Raw genomic sequence first — 21,149 nt, forward strand, 5'->3', positions numbered from 1 at the left:
AACAGACTGAAACAAAGGACAATGATCAGATCTCCCCTCTGGGGGCAGGAAACTGCAAACTCTCCTTTGTCTCCTGGAAGTGACTCATGGGCAGGGGGAAAGCCAGGTGACTGGACACTCAGGTTACCACCACAACTCCTCCCTCAACCCCTCCTTTCTGTAATGTATGCATGATGTCAACCCCTCCTTTCTGTAATGTATGCATGATGTTTCTGGGGGTGGGCTTGACCTAGAGGAGGGGAATTTCAAAAGTTTTTATAAGGTCTTGCAGCCCATTGTTCTGGGTCTTTCCTCTCTCTTGCAAGGGAAGGGAATACCCTGTTGCAACAGTTCAATAAAGGCCAAGCCTACAGGCTGCTGTTTTGCTCCAAGTTATCCTGGTTGGTGTCTTTACTTTTTGTCCAAGGGAGCCCTCAGATTTTTCCGTTAACAAGGCCCTCACCTGCCCAGCACAGTGATTGCTTGGGGATACAAGGGATGAGAGGATGCTTTAGGTATGCGGCCAGTAACAGCACCTTGAACTTAGCTGGGTAGCTAATTGCACAACCCAAATTCACCCATATGTGCATTTTGTAATTTAATAAGCTATGTGCCGTTGCTACTCAGTTTGATCTTTTTACAGTCTTTTATGTACTGTGGTATTTTATGTTTTGCTGTTATTTTGAGGGTGTGTTTTTTAAAATTGATTATAGTCTAGTAATGATTTATTGTGACTGCTGGGAGTGAATTTTTGTTTAATTATTATTTATTGATATTTTGAGGGTTAATTTTATGGTGCAAAGTTATATTCTGAATGGATTATTGAATGTTACTTTATTTGGTATAGGTTTATTTTATAGTCATATATTTTTATTATGAAACTTGCATTGGATGGGATTGTTACAGGATGCGTGATCTTTGTGGTATATAAACTGCCTACTATACAAAATAAATGAAATGAAATGAAAAATGCAATCCCACTCGAAAAGACCAACAGCTTGAAATCCCCCTGGGCGTGCTTGCTGGTCACAGGACGCTGAACCTCCACATTCCGCAGCAGTCTATTTCTGAGCACCGGATACTGAGTGCAGGAACAGGAGGGGAAGGCTGTTGTCTTATCTGAACATAAAGAACATAGGAAGCTTACAATGAGTCAGATCAATGGGCCACTCACTATAGCTCATTATTGTCTGCGCTGACTGGCAGCTGCTCTCCAGGGTTTTCAGGCAGGGGGCATTTCTAGCCCTACCTGCAGATGAACCTGGGACATTTATGCATGCAAAGCAGATGCCCTACCACTGAGGCAACAGAACCAGAGGCTGGAAAATGGGAAACCTTTTTATATTGACTCAGATAATTGGTCTACTTAGCTCCATATTGTCTACACTGATGGGCAGCAACTATCCAGGCAGAGAATGTTACCTGGAAATGTCATGAGAGATTGAACCTGGGACTTTCTGCACAAAGTTGATGATCTCCCACAAATCACAGCCAGCCCTGCATTACACTGAGCCAGACATTTAGTCCATTTAGCTCAATATTTCCTACACTGTCTGGCAGTGCCTCTGCAGATGGAGGCTTTCCTGCCCTACCTGGAGGTGCCGAGGATTGAAAGAGGGGCTCTAATTCTGCTGCGCTCCTTTGGGTGCCTAAGCATTTTTCAAAGAGGGCCAGATTTACTGAAGTGAACATGTGTGAGGGCCGGCGACCAAAGTTGTTGAGCTTTTTTAAAGATTTGAATTGGTAGAGCTTTTGGGGGGATTTTACCCCAGGAAATAAACTGCCACAGGGGCCGGATTAAAACTACCGGTGGGCCAGATTAGGTCCCCCAAAACGGACTTTGGACATGCCTGCTTTAGAATCAGAGGAAGCTGATTTATCTGGAGACAGTTCTTTGGTCCATCTAGCTCAGTATTGCTTACACGGACTGGCAGTGGTTCTCCAAGGTTTCAGGCAGGGAGTCTTTTAAGCCCCTGGATATGCCATTGAACCCAGGACCTTCTGCGCGCAAGGCAGATGCTCTGCCAGTAAGCTGCACTCATCTCTCCATCTAGCTCAGTATTGCCTACACTGACAGGCAGCGGCTCTCCGGGCAGCGAGATTCCGGGGACTGATCCTGCAGGGCAGACGATGCTCTTCCACTGAGCCGGGGCCCTTTCTCGCGGGCACCCCGGGAGAAGCGCGGCCGCATGGGCTTCTTCTGGCCGCTGCCGTCGGACTGGCCGGGGAGTCCGGAGCTGCCCCGAGAAGGGGCCTGGCAGAGTTGCCTCCCTCCTCCGCCGCCTGGCCCTGGAGCCGCCTTGGCCGGGGCAGGCCTGGATTTCCTTCCTGGAGCGGGGCTTGTGGAATGCTGGCGAGGCGCCCCGACGGGGCTGGGAAGGAGGCGGAGGCGGAGGGGAACCAGGAGGCGGAGGCTGCCGCTGCACGGCCACGGCGGGAGTGCTGGACGACGACGAGGCGAGGCCCGCTCGGCTGGCTGGCTGCGGCGCCGCGGGCAAGGAGGAGGCGGCGGCTGGAGGAGCGCGGCGGAGGGGCGCGGAGCGGCGGAGCGCACGGGCGGCGGAAGAGGCAGCGAGGAGGCCCGGCCATGGGCCGCCGCCGCTGCTGCTGCTAGGCGAGGGGGCGGCCCGGCCGGAGCGGCCATGCCATGCCCGCGCTGAAGCGATGCCTCCTCGGCGCTGCCTCCGGCCACGGAGAGCGGGGAGCCGGCCGCGACGCAGCCATCGGAGCAGCCTCGACGCCGCCACCGACGGAGCCGCGGCGGGCTGGCCCCGCTGGTGCCTCTTCTGCTGCCTGCTGGGCGGCGGGCTGGCGCCGGCCAGCGCCCGCGGCTGCCAGCCCTGCGGCCCCGACTGCGCCTGCAGGAGCTTCTCGGCCGCCGCCTGCGCCGTGGATTGCGCCGCCCGAGGGCTCCAGCGCCTGCCCGGCCCGGCCTTCCCGGCTGCCACCGTCGCGCTGTGAGTACTGGCGGGGCGGGAGGGGGCTGGTCTTGTCTGTTTCTCTGTCGGAGGAGAGGGTTCCCTCCCCTACCCCCCCCCAAAAAAAAAGTGAGAGAGAACTCATTGTTCTGAGAGAGGCAGCCGTCGAGGTTGACGTCTCTCAGGACAGGCGGAAGGAAGAAAGACTGGGCAGGAGCGTCTTTGGAACTCGCGGCCACCAGATGTTTCTCGGGGAGGGGTGGGTTGCTAAGCTTCCAGCCCCTGAGCTTGGGTGTGTCGTGCCTGGCAAGGCGTTGGACTAGACGACCCTTTTATCCCTTCCAACGCTACAGTTATGTGATTTTATGACTCAGAAGCGAACCCTATGGTGTTTGATGGGGCTCTTGTAAGCGCCTTATGGGGCCAGAGGACATGTAGAACAGGTTAGGAAGGTGGTGGAAGAGAGGGGTGTGTGCGTGTGTCCCCTTTTCAGTGGCTTTTGGCATAATGGAACCTCCATGTTCAGAGGATGCCTATCTTGGAGTTTCTCATACATCTTAGATGGGTGTTTTCCAGCTTTAGGTTCCCAGATTCTTTTGGGATTTCAACACCCATCGTCCCTAACAATCTGCTAAACTGACTGGGGATGATAAGAGTCGCAGTACAAAAACAATTAAGAGACCCACGGTTTGAAGAACATGAAGTCTTAGAGCAACCTTTGTGTTGGTTCTGCCATTAATCTGATACACCAACAGGATGCACAAGAATGTGTGGGTTTTGGTTGGGGAGATGCAGTGCCCCAGCCAAAGATGCAGCACACAATTCAAGGGACATCCATGAATCTCTTAGCCATGTTCTGTCGGGAGGACAATCTCCCTTGCACCCTTCCTCCTGAGCCCAGTCCCGATAGGATAGTTTCTGAAGTTGCAAAGCCATCTGGCAAACCTAGTGCCTCCTTCTGTAAAGAATTTGTGCCCTAAGGATGGCATCCTGCATCCCAAGGGGATGGCAGTCTCACTCCACACCCACCCTGATCTCGGTCTCCAAGAGTTTCCATCTCATAAGAACAAGGAAGGGGAACCTGTAGCCCTCCAGATCTTGTTGGACGCCAACTCCCAGCCGCCCAGCAACATCTGGAGGGCCGTAGGTTCCCGACCCCTGCTGAAGAACCTAAGAGGAGTCCTGTTGAATCTGTCCGAGGGTCTGCCTGCCTGGTCCAGCAGCTGCTCTCCCACAACGGCTGACCAGACCTCCCCTGCGAGGAAGTCCTGAGCCCAGCCTGAAGGGAAAAGGGACTCTTCACTGCCTCATCCAAGCAGCACTCAGAGGTATACTTTCTCTGAGCATTGGGCTTCCACCTAATTGTTGTTACATTATTTACATTCATTTAAAGGTCTTGCATGCTGCTTTCCATCACGGGTGACCTCAAAGCAGCTTCCATAAGGCATTTACAACAAGAAGAGTTTGGATTTGATATCCCGCCTTTCACTCCCTTTAAGGAGTCTCAAAGCGGCTAACATTCTCTTTTCCCTCCCCCCCCCCCACAACAAACACTCTGTGAGGTGAGTGGGGCTGAGAGACTTCAAAGAAGTGTGACTAGCCCAAGGTCACCCAGCAGCTGCATGTGGAGGAGCGGAGACACGAACCCGGTTCCCCAGATTACGTGACTACCACTCATAACCACTACACCACACTCATAACTACTACACCACCACAAGACCTACATTTTTTTTAAGACAATGAAAACCAACAATACATAAATCAAGCAAAATCAATATCAAAGTGCAAAGAAAGACATTTATTTTGTGTTCATTGATGGATCTCTACTCTGCCTTTAAGCTGATGTCCATCACATGTTTTAGGTCTGTGACAATATTGGTGGTAGAGATGTCCTTCCTTTCACCTGCTCTGATTCAGGTTTCATTGAATCAGCCTTTTCCAAATTGGTGCCCTCCAGAACTAAGACATCTGGAGGGCACGGGGTTGGGGAAGGCAACATTGGAGGGTCTTACATTCTAGTACTTGGAATACAAACTTCTCTGTTCTTCTCTGTCCACAACGTGCATCATTTTATAAACTCTCTCTTGTGTCCTTGTTTTGTTTTGCTAAGCTAACCATCTCCCATCTCTGGTTGCTTTGTTGCTTGAGGAGCATAGTGTACCACTGATCTCTCCTGATTCAATGGAAGGAGGATGTCCAGAACAGATAACTGTGGCATCCTTGACACCAAGGAATAAGAAATAACAAACAGCCAAAACATTGTCCTTTGTAGCATTGGCGTCTGGGACTCAAAGGAGTTAGCCAGGCAGATTCCCCACGTAGGTAGACCGCTCCATGGAAATGAAATGAAAACAGTGTTATCGTCTTACGTGTTAGGTCTCTCAAACATTCTGAAAATCATTGTGCTAAATCTCAGGTGTGCATTGAAGTTGCAGCTTGCATCTCTGATAAGAGCTAACGTTGCCTGTCTGCTTGCCTGATGAGAAGTTCTCTGTAACGGAAAAGGGTCACTTACTATTTCAAGAAAAGAAAAGTTGCAATTTGTAAAGGAGGAGGCCGATTTTTCTTTCACTTGGAAAACCCCAAGGGGGTCTGGCCTTTCTCTGTTGGGAAAGCCGCAGATCTTGCCGTGCGGTGAAGCAAAACTTATTAATTATTTGAGTTTGCTTTGTGCTTAAACCCCCTTCTTTGCATAATGATTTCGTTGCTCAGATACGATGTTGTTCTGTGCTGTCTTCTTGGTGAATGTGAAGAATCTTGTTGGTTCGAAACAAACTCACCATTTTAAACAAAGTACAGTGGTGCCCCGCAAGACGAATGCCTCGCAAGACAGAAAACTCGCTAGACGAAAGAGTTTTCCGTTTTGGAGGTGCTTCGCAAAACGAATCTCCTATGGGCTTGCTTCGCAAGACAAAAATGTCTTGCGAGTTCCTGCGGGTTCCCCCCCCTTTTCCTAAGCCACTAAGCCGCTTATCATCTGATCCGATAAGCCGCTAAAAGCCGCTAATCCGCTAATCCGTCAATGGGCTTGCTTCGCAAGACGAAAAAACCGCTAGACGAAGAGAATCACAGAACGGATTCTTTTCGTCTTGCGAGGCACCACTGTACTGATAACTTTGCATTCTGGATGTTTCGTTTTTAGATTAAATTCATTTAATTAACAAGTGGCTTTTACAGAACTAAATCTGCATCGGAAGGGCTGAAGCTCAGTGGTAGAACACATGCCTGGCATGCAGAAGGTCCCCAGTTCCTGTGTACACACTATCATTTCTCGAAACTGTGGTTTGTTAAAGGTTGCTGGGAATTGTGTCTCTGTGAGGGATAAACTACAGTTCCCAGAATTCAAATGTGCCTTCGAAAGGGCCTTCTTGGTAGTGGTGCTTGCCCAGATGTCAAGGAAATAAACAACTATCAGACTTTTAGAAGACATCTGAAGGCAACCCTGTTTAGGGAAGTTTTAAATGTTTGATGTTTTATCGTGTTTTTAATATTCTGTTGGAAGCCGCCTAGTGTGGCTGGGGAAACCATATATATATATAATTCCAATGTAATTTTTAAGTTGGTATTTGTTGAAATTTCTGCTCATCTCACCCACAAGTGTTTTCAACAGGGTGCAGATGCTGAACTGAGTAGACGTTTTAGCTTAATTCCCAGTTGGCTTAATTGAGCCTAACAGTGTCAATCTCAAGATGAGAGTGAGATTTTGCGGCTGTGCTATATGAGAATTTAAATATACTCCATGGTGCTTCTGAATACCAGTTGCTGGAAACCACAGGAGGGGAGATTTGCTCTTGTGCTCAAATCCTGTTGGTTTCCTGCTCTGAGAACAGGATGCTGCTCTAGATGGGCCATTGGCCTGATCCAGCGGGGATCTTCTTATGTCCATATGTACTCAAGTAGAAAAGACAGAGGCAAGATTGACCACCTTTTCATGGGATGTCAAGCATTAATCACAAGTTTCTGCTGTGCATAGATTCAGGAGCTGGACCACAGTTTGTGATGGAGGAAGTGCCGGGCTGCATAGATCTCTCAATCAGGCATGCAGAAAGATTGCCAGAAAGTATGGGAATCTGAAGATATTCTAGATAGTCAAAGCTGGATTTAAAATATCTGTTTTGGCAGAAAGGGGAAATGTTGCTTTAATAACTTGAATTAATTTCAACTCTTTTCTTGGAATTTCAACTCCTTTCTTGGAGTTGAAATGTTTTTTAGTTAGCAAATTCTCACCCGCCTCCCATTTTCTTTCACTTCCGTCAGTTTTCCTTAATTTTGAGATTTGTATTTATTTTGACTATTAGGTAGGTAAAAGAACAATATTGCATTTATAGGGAAAACTCTTTTTGATAGTTGGTCTTCATATTATCATCCATTTGAAAAGAAAACTGCTTTAAAATAACTTCTCAATGATTCCTTACTCCATATAAATGAGAAATATCCATTTAGCAATAGTAAATCATGTTGGCAAAGTAAAATCAGCTTTGGCAGCTTTTTTGGTTGCATGCAACTAATATTTTCTCCGAGTAGATCTCTTTAAAATAATAATCCTAAATTGTTCATGTTCTGTTCTGAGGAGGATACAACTGTATATAGCTTTGGGTGCGTATTCATGTACATATAGCCCTTTTGGGGGAAAGTTTGAAATGTAATTCAAGAAATAGGATATAATATCCCTCTTCATCCAAAAGATATTATTTTGGGATATTTTAAATTGGTTAATAGTTCTAGAACTGATGAAAAAATACTTAGCTGTAGAAATTTGTATTGCTAGGACCTGGAAAACTTCAAAAGTTCCAATAATTTCAGAAAAGTTAAAGAGATATTGTTCTGTTGGTAAAAACAAAACAAAACTTATTACACAAAACATTAATTTAGAAACTAAGACAATAGACGATTGAAAGATGATTTGTGAATTACCAGGACAACAACTTTACAGATTGTAAGATTGAACCTTTTATTTTTATTTATTGTAAAGCTGTTGGCTTTGTTGTTATTGTATAATTTTTTTCCTGATTTTGTGTAGGTAGTATATTAGCTATTGTTACTGAATCTGCTATTTATATGTTGCACATTTATGAATTTAATACACACATATATCACTATACATTTGTAAAATAAAACAAATGTGAAGTTGATATAGGAGAAGTTAGGCACCTAGTGAAGAGAGGTGCACGTTGAAGAGATCTGTTGAAATATGTAGCTTGCAAATTGCCTTACATGGCAACTTTGGAAGCCACTTAATACTGAGTCAGGCCAACAGTCCATCTGGCTCAGTATTGCCTACACTGACCGGCAGTGGCTCTGCACAGTTTCAGAGAAGAGGACATTCCCAGCCCTACCTGCAGATGTCGGGCATTGGAACTGGGACGTTCTGTATGCAAAGTAGATGCTTTGTCACTGAGCTACAGCCTTTCCCCAGGGTCAGTCCAATAAAATACCACCAAGCCCAGTGCAGAGACTGACAGCAATATACTTTGGAGGAATTTGGGTACCGAAGCTGAGCGACTCACCTTGCAACCAGTGGATGAAAGGACCCTTAGTTGTCGGAAGCTTCTGATGTCTTTTTTCCCATTCTGACTTGGATGGCATCTGTAGTTGGGTACACATTCAGTGGGTTGTCTGAAAGGGCCCACAATGCAGTGGCTGCGAAGCTTAGAGCAAGACAAATAAGGTCTGGCAGGGAAAAAGTGGTTTGGGACATGGTTTAATTGAGTCCTGGTGCAAATGAATATACAGTGGTACCTCAGGTTACATACTCTTCAGGTTACATATGCTTCAGGTTACAGACTCCGCTAACCCAGAAATAGTGTTTCAGGTTAAGAACTTTGCTTCAGAATGAGAACAGAAATCGGGCTCCGGCGGCGTGGCAGCAGCAGGAGGCCCCATTAGCTAAAGTGGTGCTTCAGGTTAAGAACAGTTTCAGGTTAAGTACGGACCTCCAGAACGAATTAAGTACTTAACCTGAGGTACCACTGTACATACAACTGCCTTTGTGGTGAATTCAGTTGTCAGGCTTGCTCTGTCCATAAGAAAATCCCTGGTGGATCAGACCTCAAAGGCCCCATTGAGTCCACCATCCTGTTTCTGAGCATGGACAACCAGATGTCCGTTGGGAGTCCTCAAGCAACAACTCTCCATGCTTGTGTTCCTCAGAAACTGACTTTCAGAAGAATGGTGCTTCTTGAACTGTCAGGGAGCATATACTGTAGAAGCCTTTGGAAATGACCCAAAGGTCATCTACTACAGCTTTTTGCCATGCAGGAATTACAGCTAAAGAATCTGGGACAGATGGCCACCTCTGCTTAAAAGTCTCGAGTGAAGGAGACCTGCCACCTAGCAATCAGAACCAATAAATCGGTTGATATGCTACCACCACCATGAATCGCTGTGGAAATGGTGTGGCCAAGTGTCCATATGATTTGGTTTAGAAAACGGAGAGAGGATAACCTGAGATAGATCATTTGTGGCTCATGGAAGGGGAAGTTGAGATCCACCAAGGGGAAACGGATAATGAGGTCAAGCATAGAAGCGAAAGCTCAGGTGTTCTGATGAAGCTGTTTTGTGATCCTGAGAGGTGCCGTCCAACCAGAGCTCCTGGCAGCCCCCATGACAGCATGATAACCAATTGGAATACCAGTGGCTGGAATAAATTGTAGCCGAAGGCCATATCTGTGTTCATTTTTTTGCTTGTGGGCTTCCCACAAGCATCAGGTTGGCGACCACGATGGATGCTAAACTAGATGTACCTTTAGTGTTGTCAGAAGGGACCTCGTTGTGTTGACTCTTGGCTTGGTTTTTTTTAATTTAACCGTGGTCACTGTTGTGGGTCCTTTGCACTTTGATTTGGATGTCCAGATGTCTTTGTGGAGTGTCCCCTCCCTAGTGTAACATGGGCTCTTTTTGAAATCCCCCCAAATCAAGACGTCTAGTTCATGAAAGTATTGGGGAACAATCTCTCTCCATTTTATCAGTGTTTGTAAATTTAGCGTTTACTTTGCACAGATGCTCCAAGGAAATATAACGGGGCAAAAAAAATCAGAGTGAGAATAATAGAGGAATTGTTTTCTGTTGGTTTTTTTTTTTGCAGGGGTGTGTTGCTTGCTTTTCCATTCATGTTTTATTTGGGTTTTGCAGAGGGTGTGTGTGTGTGTGTGTTGTTTATTAATTTCCAGGAGGGTTCTAAGCATCACCAGTTCTTCTGTGATATGCGTATTCTGTGGGTCTCATGACAGTTTCTCAGATGTCCAAATGTGCCCCCCGGCCAAAACTGTTTGGGGACCCTCTGCTCTGGGTACGAGTAAGATTCGATATCACCCACAGATATGTTTCTCTTTGTTCATGTACTTTATCTTTGAATTGGAGGAAGATACGATGTCATTGTATAGATGGAATGTTAACACCAGACAGACTCCATAGCATGTATGGAACTAATAAAATGATTATTTATTTTTTTTTTAGTGCTGGACCTGTAGAGTGGATGCTTATGTTACACATATGTGTTGGGGAATGTCCTTTTGCTAAAGTTTTTTTGGAAGGGTGGGGATGTGATATTTATAAGATAACAGAGATGCATTGAGACCGCATGCCTTTGTGATCTTAACAAATTATTTGAAAAACTCTGGTATATGAAAGGATAAGAGCTTGGCCTCAACTTCACTTCACATTTAAAGCAGTATCATAGCACTTTAAACAGTCATCACTTTCCCCCAAAGAATCCTGGGAACTGTAGTTTCTTAAGGGTGCTGAGGGGTTTACCTATCAATCCCAGGAAGCTCTGGGAATTGTAGCTCTCTGAGAGGAATGGTGGTCTCCTAACAACTCTCAGCTCCCTGAACGAGCTCTCAGGAAGCTATGACTGCTTAAAGTGGCATGTTACTGCTTTAAATGTATAGATAGGGCTTTTGATAGAAAAGTGTGTCAATAGCTGCAAATACTATAATCCCAGAACTCTGGAAAGCTTGAGGGGTCTTCGCATTTTTCAGAATGTCTAGAGATTATCAGGGAGGAATGAACTATCAGGTCCCATCTGATTCACCAATGAAATGGGATTTGTAGTTGTGATAAATGGTCGTATAGGTGGGTTCCTTTTGCTACCTTTCACAATAAGTCTCCAGATTTGCCTTTTCTTTTCTCTTTGGTGGTGGACAGGTGCTTTTCTGTATTGGCTCCCCTCATAGAAGCACGTCCCTTATTACTATTTTCCCAGTTGGTGAGGTGTTGTGTACTGCTAGCATATAAAACAGGAACACCTTACCCCATATATGCCCACTTGACCGCTTTGACCTGACACTCTTGTAGGAGCCACATAATTCTCGTTCTGCAATTGTAAGAAATTGATATTTTAGTGTGACAGAACCGACACTTTGGAACTGCCTACTTCTTGACATCAGACAGGCATCTTCAGTGTACTTTTGACAGCACTTGCTTAAAACATTTTTGTATAGGCAAGCCTATCCAGGTACATAGATGTTGACATGATTTATTTTATTTTATTACAGTACTGTTAATTTAATCTTTATAGGTACTTGTTTTCAATATTTTTATTGGTAATTTTAATATTTCTTGTAAACTGTTTAGAGGTATACAATTAATTACCTGCCCTTCACCCTGAGGTCCCAGGACATGTTACAGCATTAAAACACTATATTAAAAAGTTTAAAACAATTTACAATCACAAAAACAAGGTGGGTACTTCCACCTCAAGTATCAAAGGGCCAGGGTAAAGCGGTGCATCTTCAGCATCTTCCAGAAGCTGTATAATGAAGGTGCCATACACAACTCAGGGGCCACCACAAAGAAGACCCTTTATCGGGCTACCACCACTCTAGGACAAATCTGCCGGCCCAACTGATCAGTAGTGCCTCAAAATGAATTATGATGGGGTTTTTTTAAAAAAAAGGGACAGGAAGCATCGGTATTAAAGGAAGACATTCTTAGGGTCAGGGTACCATGCCTTTCGTATGATAAAATGTGTATAAATTGCATACAGGTATAATTTGTAGCATCTCAGGGAGCTGAGCAGTTCATTTGATTGAAAATGAGCAGATTGAAGTTTGCTTGGTGCCCTGCTATAAAGGTATGACTTCTTTGATCCAAAGGGCATTTAGTAAATCAGAAGTAGGATTCTGAAGAAGTGTCTTGTGGATCAGGTATCGAAACTTCTGTTAAAGGCATGATATTTTGCCGAGAGAGACTTTTTGATCACCATTGCTTTCTTTGTGGCACACTTTTGTTTCAGAACTTGCAAAGTGACTTTGCTGGATCGCTGATCATTCCTGCTTGAAGTTTTGCTCTGCTGAGCCTCCTTTGGAGTTTTTAAAGCAAGACTATCCCTGCTTTCCCAAATCATGCATGGTGGAGAACTGGAGTTTACAGCCCCATAAATATTTAGAACGCCACTTTGGTGGTCTCGCATGACAAGTCTCTTATTTCTCAGTTCCCCATCTGTAAAATGGTGATGTTATTAACCTCACCACAGGGCTGCTGGGAAGGACCCAAATGCAGATCTTAAAAGGACTCTGCAGATTTCAAGCGCTATGTATGCCTAGCAGATAGAGAGAAAATGTGTTTCAAGGAGTGGTAAAAAATATATTCTGGTAATGAGCAGGTTTGGAATTTTTATTTTATTTTTAAAAATCTTAGTAGTTTACACAAACCTGCTGTATTCAGTTGTGCACCTTTTATAAACTGCTAGGCAGATGCCATCTGAAAAAAAGGAGTCTTGACTAATTTTATGTATATAAGCTTTGATTAATCAGTTCAGTTTGCACTTATGTGGAACTAGATGTTCTGAAGCGAAAAAGCAAATTTTCTTGGGTTTTAGATAATGTGTGCATGCATTTGGTTACTTGGGACAGCTTTGTAGTCAAGCAAATTAAACACTGCAGCCCTTGATGATGATGATGATGATGATGAATAACGAATAATGTTGTAGAGAACTATTCTTTTTCTAAGAACTTCCTGCCTGGTCATCTGGAAATCACTTTTGTTAGCCAGTCAGCTGGGCATATAGCTATCTGCAAGCCAGGTTAATCAGCAGACTTTCTGCATGCTTTATCCAGAGGACAGCAGTCACTAATGCCCCTGACCAAAACCAGATCCATGATCCTACATTTCTCAAGGGGTTTTAAGAAGGTTTTGATGCTGATGCCAACATTTCTCATTTGTGTTAGAAACCAATCCAGAAAAGTATTAGGCTGCTTATTTCTTCTTTGGGTAAAATCTCAATGATGCCTCCAAGTCTTGAGCCTTTGAAATAATTTATAGCTTTAAATCCTTTCTCTGCGCACACCCTGGCCCCTCGGCATAGTTTTTTTTTCAAGTACCAAAAATAACATCTGGAGAAAACAGAGTCTCACAGAAGGTTGCTGTCTGCAGAAAAAAGACAACAGGGTGGTGCCTGATTTGGGTTGTCAGGGGGAATTCCTATAAGTTAAGGAAGTAATCTGTATCATCTTCCGAAGTAATCAGTCTATAAAAAGGGCACCTGTTGGATGTGAGCATTTATTGCATCCATAGAATGACTTCCTGTAGTTTTCTGGGCAGAGCTGGAAGGATTTTGGACCTACCAACCCTTCAGTTCCTTAGGGACCTCTTGACTTTCTTGAATATGCTTACCCATGAATGGTTTTGGGTATGCTGATTTTGGGACACCCACCATTCATAACTGGTGATGTGGGGCAGAAGATTTTTTCCAAAGCAGGATAGAGAGTGGTGTACCACTGGTGTGCAGCTCCCAGGGGGTTGCACATAAACTTTTGTGGCCCTTGAACTGGAAAATGGTTCTCTGCCCCCATCTTATCCCATGGGAGTAATCTGATATAGTTTTAAAGATTGTCATTCTGTTGTATCAGGAGATGAGGCAGAATTACTTGGGGAGACTGGCTGGAAGAAGGGATGTTCTGAGCAGTGATTCATTCAGAGGTGCATTGGGCAGTCTTCTTTGTGAGTGGCTAAAGTCCTGGGAGCTGCTGGTTGTTCATTTAGTTTATATTCCTGTGGCAGGCTTTCAATTCTCTCATGAACATGAATTTGTTCTGCAACATACCGTATTTTTCGCTCTATAAGACGCACCAGACCACAAGACACACCTAGTTTTGGGAGGAGGAAAACAAGAAAAAAAATATTCTGAATCTCAGAAGCCAGAACAGCAAGAGGGATCGCTACGCAGTGAAAGCAGCAATCCCTCTTGCTGTTCTGGCTTCTGGGATAGCTGTGCAGCCTGCATGCGCTCCATAAGACACACACACATTTCCCCTTACTTTTAGGAAGGAAAAAGTGAGTCTTATATAGAAAAAAATACGGTATTTTTTGTGGGCGTTAAGGTTTCTAAAGCACCATATAAATGCTCAGATTCATCACCGTCAATAGCAGATTTGTCACCCTGTCTACAGTTCTGGAGTTTTTGCTAGTTTCTTCATTGAGGGATCTTAAAAATAGGTTTTTGGGTGTGAGGAATTCAAATCTTCTATTATTTTTGTGATTCGACAGCATTTAGCTTGGTAAGTCTACGTTGGATGAAGAAGCAAATTAACTGCTTTCGGAAAACCAAAGAGTTTTAATATTACGTCCTGAAAATGTCAGGTAATGCTAAACAACAACAGCAACAGAATACAACTGCAAGTACTTGGCAATAATTGTTAATGATTTCTGTGCAATTTTACACGCATTTTACTTTCCAGCAATACTAAATTATATCCGTTTAACCAAAATAATATTTGAATTCCCAAGTCATGTTGCAGCATTTTAGTACCCCTCATTTTGGGAATCTGAAAGCTGAAAAATTCAACACGCCCTACCCTGACAAGGAAGCAGGTGGGGCCCTGCTCTCTTGCCCTTGCGGCTGTTTTCTGACGGGAGAAAAAACTCTGGCACCGGCGCTCGGAAGAGGAACAGTCACGGGTTCTGCCTCATGTGCTGCTTCTGTGTAAAGGCTTAATGGCTTTCGCATGGGAATGTTTCTCTCTTCTTTCTGAGCAGAAGGAGCTGTCAGAGCCAAGAACTGGGTCCACCAGCACCAAATGCTGGGGAATAATAAGAAAGGGGGTCCGATCATGCGGATGCTGGGCACATTAGTCTCCTATAGCTCTTGAGCGTGAAAGATTTTTGGGAGAGAGGCTTTCCTGTGGGCATCTGGCGCCTGAAGGCTGATTCTCACCTATTTGAACCGAATAAATTGGCAAAACTGCCGAATTCTGCTTTGCAGAGTTTTGGTAGAGGGTCCCATGGATGAAATTCCTTTCTTCCAGAACTCAGTCATGTCCTAGAGCAATGGTTCCCAAACTCTTTTTTCAGGCTACTGCCCCACCTGGGTTCCATAAATTCACCCCCAGTCCCCACTTTGCCGCTCTATAAAAAGAATTCTTCAGAATAGCAATTTGCACAACTCACTTAGGAAGGGAACAACACAATAAAATTCAAAGCAGTTACAATTCATGGCACATTTATTCAAAACCCGACTACAGTGGTACCTCGGGTTAAGTAGTTAATTCGTTCCGGAGGACTGTTCTTAACCTGAAACTGTTCTTAACCTGAAGCACCACTTTATCTAATGGGGCCTCCTGCTGCTGGAGCATGATTTCTGTTCTCATCCTGAAGCAAAGTTCTTAACCCGAGGTACTATTTCTGGGTTAGCGGAGTCTGTAACCTGAAGCGTATGTAACCTGAAGTGTATGTAACCCGAGGTACCGCTGTAAAACTATTTAGTTTCGTTAATTTTTTAAAAACAAACAAACCAGGAACTTGATTCAATGGTAGTAGCTTTTCAAAGTCTGATAGCCATTTTCACCTCCTGCCCTCTAGCATGCTTCCAGGGAATCCTACTGCCTCCCCAAGGGGGTGGTACAGTCCACTTAGGAAACCAATGCACTAGACCTTTCTTCTTCTTCTTCTTCTTCTTCTTCTTCTTCTTCTTCTTCTTCTTCTTCTTTTGCATATATTGAGCCTTGGCCCATGAGAAGCTATGGTGTAGCTTGTCACCATGCTGGACTAGGAAGGGCCATAGCTCAGTGGCCGAGCATCAGCTGTGCAAGCAGATGGTCTTAGCATCTCCAGGTAGGGCTTGGAATATCCTCTGCCTGAAATGCTGGAGAGCAGCTGCCAGTCGGTGCGGACAAAGCTAGGGTAGATGGACCACAAGGGCCTGATTCAGTATAAAGCATCTTCGTAAATGGCTATGACGTCTGATATTGTTCCTAGGATTCCCACTTCTCACCCACCAACCACAAAGCCCACACCCCATGGCAGAGACTCCTCGGTTATTTCCAGAACCTGCTGTAACCAGGTTGGTATTTCACCCCCAAAAGTCGTTTCTGCCCCAGGCAGTACCCAGTCATCCAGCCTGGAAGCTGGTTGGAGCGAAATTGTTGCATGTAATGTGCTGCAACAGTCCTCTGGGACAACTGGTTTCGGTTTGGAAAGATCTCGATGCTTTTCTGTTCCTCTGCTGGGAGTTTCTTTAAGAAGATGGCTCATTGCTACTCCGTCTCTCTGTGTGTGTTTGTGTTTAAAGTGGTAAGGTTACATAAGCAGGGGGGGGGAGTTGGAATAAGCATTTCCTGCAATTTGCTGCGGAGCTCTGAGGACAAAATAAAGCTGCATGGAGCTCCAGTGACAGATGGAAAGAGAATCGCCTTCTTTTTCATTCATATATTTGCAGTGTTTTCTCTCCTGAATCGTTGGGGTCCATCGAATCATGACTGGTGTCCAGATTCTGGAGCAGTTAAGGGTCTAAGGGTCAGAGAGGAGTTGTTTGGGTTCCGGAACGTGGATGGGGAACAAAATTGATCCGGTTCACATTTAAAGCTGAATTTCTCAAATTCGCACTTTCTGAACAGTCACGGGTTTTTTTGGGGGGTGGCTTCTGGATCCAGCTCTGTCACCAGAGTCTCAGGTAGCCTCAGTGGCTAGAGGTGCCTTTCACCAACTTCAACTAGATTGACAACAGCAGCTATTTCTGGACCAGGAAAGCCTTGCCGCAGTAGTTCATGTGTTGGCTACTGCAAGACTGGATTACTGCAATGCATTCTATGTAGGGCTTCCCTCACACTTGAGGGAAGCTAGTGCCAAATGCTGCAGCATAATTGCTGACAAGAGTGAGGCCTTGTCAGCACACCACACCTGTGCTCCGAAATCTGCACTAGTTGCTGACTTGCTACCAGTCAAGGATCAAGGTGTTACTATTGATATCTAAAGCCCTTAACAAGTTGGGACAAATTTACCTGCCAAATTGTCTCCCCCCTGCCCCCATGTACCCAATGACTGCTATGATCAGCAGAATTGGCACTACTGCCACACAAAATACATGTTTCACATTTGTAAGAACTCCATCATTTAATATGGCAGCAGCTACACTTTGGAACTCCCTGCCTATTGACATCAGGCAGGTGCCTTCACTGTACTGTTTTCAGTGCCTGCTAAAAGCATCCTTGCTTAGACAAGCCTTCCCAGATGCTTAAAAAGCTGAGGTATTTTTAATCTGTTTAAGTATTTTAACTTTTATGTGTTTTAAATTAGGGTTATAATTTTTTTTACTGATTTCATCATTATATCTCTTTGTAAACCACTTTGAAGTTTTGTTTTGTTTTTCAGTCAAGCAGTATATAAATTTTTTGAAATAGATAATATGAGAACTGAAACGCAGCTCAGCCTTCAAAATTTTCTATTCTCTGAATATTGCACCAAGTGACCAATGTTTGCAAAAATGCATATATTAGGAGAAAATGTGCCTAAAGATGGAGAGGAAAATAGCATGCTGGGAGGGGGGAGAAGCTGGAGGTGAAATCAGACACTGAAAAGCTGATATCATTGGATCGAGTTCATCAGTTTTCTTGACTTGAATAAACTAAAATGTTTTAATTGGATTTGGAATAACTCTGCAATTAAATTTCCTTCCAGTAGCACCTTAAAGACCAACTAAGTTAGTTCATGGTATGAGCTTTCGTGTGCATGCACACTTCTTCAGATACACTGAAACAGAAGTTGCCAGATCCTTCTATATAGTGAGAAGGTGGGGAGGGGTATTAACGCAGCAAACTTAAAACCATGGAGAGACCTGGTTTGAACAAAGACATTGGATTCTTATCTCATTATACATGACTAAGCCGTTTTTCACCACCTCACCCCTTGCCTTTTCCTGTAAGACCTATTGCAGTCGTTAAGAGTCGTCAACAGGCTCATCTTAGCTATCTGCCAATCTCCCATTCCCACCACCCTTCTGAGTAATACCCCTCCCCACCTTCTCACTATATAGAAGGATCTGGCAACTTCTGTTTCAGTGTATCTGAAGAAGTGTGCATGCACACGAAAGCTCATACCAAGAACTAACTTAGTTGGTCTTTAAGGTGCTACTGGAAGGATTTTTTTTATTTTGTGCAATTAAATGTTACCGTTTTGAATTTGGTTGCGTTATTAGTGGGTCGTGCAAACCGCTCTTCTGAATAATGCTTTTTAAAGGGTAGGGGGGCACCGGGGATGAGTTCATGGAACCAAAGGGGAGGGTGCCCCCCCCAAACTTTGGGAACTGCTAGGCTGCATTGTCCAGGCCACGTGAGCCACAGAGAGCATAGGAGAATGTGGAAAGGAAAAGGTTTCCTGAAAGGAGGAAGGTGAGTTGAGACACGCTGGCCTGGAGTTTGCAGGTTAATCATTAGCCCTCGTGGAGCGGCAGGGCGGCTGCCTTCGATCTGGGATGGGTCACCCCGCCTTGCTGCGCTCGGGCTTCTTGCATCGAGGAAGCAATATCAGATTTTGGCACAGTGGGTCTGTTTCCCAGATCACCCGGCGAGCTGGCGGGGAGTGGAGAGCATTGGTTAATATCTAAATGAGCGGTGGCCATTTGTTAAGCTCCATAGCGACAGGGCCCAACACAGCCTTGTAATACGTGGGCAGGCATGCGCTGCCAACCGTCCCCTCACTTTCCACTCTTCCCTTCACCAGTCGCTTGTTTCAAAACGCACACCATGAGGGTGTGGTGGTTCGTACATTGAGCTGTGGAGAACTGTGTTCAGATCCCCACTCAGACATTCAAATTCAATCTAGTCCTACCTCACAGGGCTGTTGGAGTATAAAACGGGGCCATCTTTAAATATCTCAAGGGCTGTCACATAGAAGAGGGAGCAAGCTTGTTTTTCTGCTGCTCTGGAGGATAGGATTCGAACTCACAGTTTCTGACTAAACTTCAGGAAGAACTTTGTGACAGTAAGAGCTGTTCCATAGTGGAACGGTCTCTCTCAGGAGGTTGTGGGCTCATTGAAGGTTTTAAAGCGAAGGTTGGATGCCCATCTGCCTTGGTTGCTTTAGTTAAGATTCCTGCATTGGACTAGATGACCCTTGAGGGTTCTTTCCAACTCTATGAATCTATGGGATTCTTGGAAGAAAGGCAGGTAATAAATACAATTAATAGCAGCAGTTCTTTTTTTAAGTTTGTAGAAATGGGTGGGAAGTTTCTAGAAAGGCGTTTGTAATTCCACGCAAACACAGAAAAAGGAATTGGTGGGTGGAGGGTCCAGGTTTTATTTACTTATTTCAAAACTACCCCCGAGTGTCTAGACCTTATGGTGGCAAAGGGATGCTTGAACATATGTAGGCCAGATGTCTGTAGCCCAGGCAAAGGTGTTCACACCTTGGCGAGAGATGGATTAGGAATGGCTTACAGACTCTTAATAGGTGTGAAGCTGGTTTGAAAAACACCACATCCAACGGAATAAAAGGCGGGTAAGAGGCAGCATGATAGAAGTCCATAATATTATGCACTGCCTCTGTTATTACACTAAAACTCATGGACATCCAGTGAAGCTGAATGTTGGAAGATTCTGGACAGATAGGAGAAAGTCGTAATTCACACAGTGCATAGTTCAGCTGTGGAACTCACTTCCACAGGAGGCACAGGATGGTTATCAACTTACATGGCTTTAAAAGGGGACTGGACGAAATCATGGAGGGGTGGAGAACTGTTAATGGCTATTAGTCAAGATGGCTCTGCCCTGCCTCTGCAGTTGGAGTGCTTTTGAATACAGAAATAGTACCTCGGGTTAAGAACTTCGCTTCAGGATGAGAACAGAAATCGTGCAGCAGCGGCGCGGCAGCAGCAGGAGGCCCCATTAGCTAAAGTGGTGCTTCAGGTTAAGAACAGTTTCAGGTTAAGAACAGACCTCCAAAACAAATTCAGTTCTTAATCCGAGGTACCACTGTACCAGTTTCTGGAAACCACAGGAGGGGAGAGAGGGCTTTTGTGCTTAAACCTTGCTTGTGAGTTTCACACAGCCATCCGATTGGCCACTGTGAGGACAGGATGCTGGACTAGATAGGCCTTTGAGTGGCCTGATTCAGCAGCCTTTTCTTCTGAAGTTATCCAAAATGCATGTTCTCTAAACTAATCGTGTGAGCGCTGATGTAAAAACCCAGCACTGGGAACACAGTGAGTGTGCAGCCGATGGGAGTGTCGACACAGATCCTTGGTTACCCCTGCTCTGGAAGCAAACTGGGGCAGACAGGCCTCCCAGACTCTTGCGTCTTGGGCTCGCTGCTTTGGCAAAGTCGCGGCAATTCTGCGGCTTGCTGGCCGTGCTCTTAAAACCCCAGGTAGGGATGAATAGCCTCCCTGTTCCCAGCAGCGGCTGAGCTTAGGAGGGACTCTTGGCAAGGTCCCCTGTGGTTATGCAGCCTGGGGGGAAAAGAAATCTCCCATCCCTTTCCTTGCCGAAAGCTGTGCCCAGCTGGGTTTGTCTCCAGCAGTAACCGGAAACCGCATCCAGCAGTAACTGCTGGTGTTCAGGAGAATCGAGAGAACATTGAAAATCAGTTGGAAAGTATCGGAGGTGGTGAATTCGTCTGCCAGGTGCCCTGATGAGATGGGCCTCCTGCATGATACATTTTTTTTGGGGGGGTGCTTGTTAGAGGCTACCCCACCAAGAGCTGCTCCTTTGCATCAGCAGGCAGTTGCTTGGGCCATTTGGCTTTCCGTGTAAGGTCCTTTAAGGCAGTGGCACTATTCTGGCTGGACCTTGGGTTGTCAGTCTTGAATCCTGAAAGCCAACCCCCACCCCACCCCCGCAAAAAAAGCTCTTGGGTGCAATGCTCTGACTTTTTTCCTTTGAGCCCCTGAATACCAGTTGATGGGAATTGCTATTGGGGAGAATTGCTGCAGTTGTGTTAAGGGCCAGCTTGTGAGCATCTAGCTGGCCACTGTGAGGATGGGGCTAGACTAGATGAGCCCCCTGTGGCTTCTTCTTGGATTCTCTCGCTCTGATCTCTAGG

The 21,149-nt window shown here is 45.2% G+C and overlaps 1 protein-coding gene across 1 annotated transcript in view; it reads left to right on the plus strand.

Moving 5' to 3' along the window:
- PKD1 (polycystin 1, transient receptor potential channel interacting) overlaps positions 1 to 21,149 on the plus strand; it is a 110,941-nt gene that overhangs the window by 524 nt on the left and 89,268 nt on the right. The window contains 2 exon segments of the mRNA XM_082199312.1: positions 435 to 2,504; positions 2,507 to 2,936. Coding sequence (XP_082055438.1) covers positions 2,327 to 2,504; positions 2,507 to 2,936 — 608 coding nt within the window. The 5' untranslated portion in view covers positions 435 to 2,326.

Source organism: Podarcis vaucheri (genome assembly GCF_965113315.1).
Source record: "Podarcis vaucheri genome assembly, chromosome: 14".
Taxonomy (NCBI): domain Eukaryota; kingdom Metazoa; phylum Chordata; class Lepidosauria; order Squamata; family Lacertidae; genus Podarcis; species Podarcis vaucheri.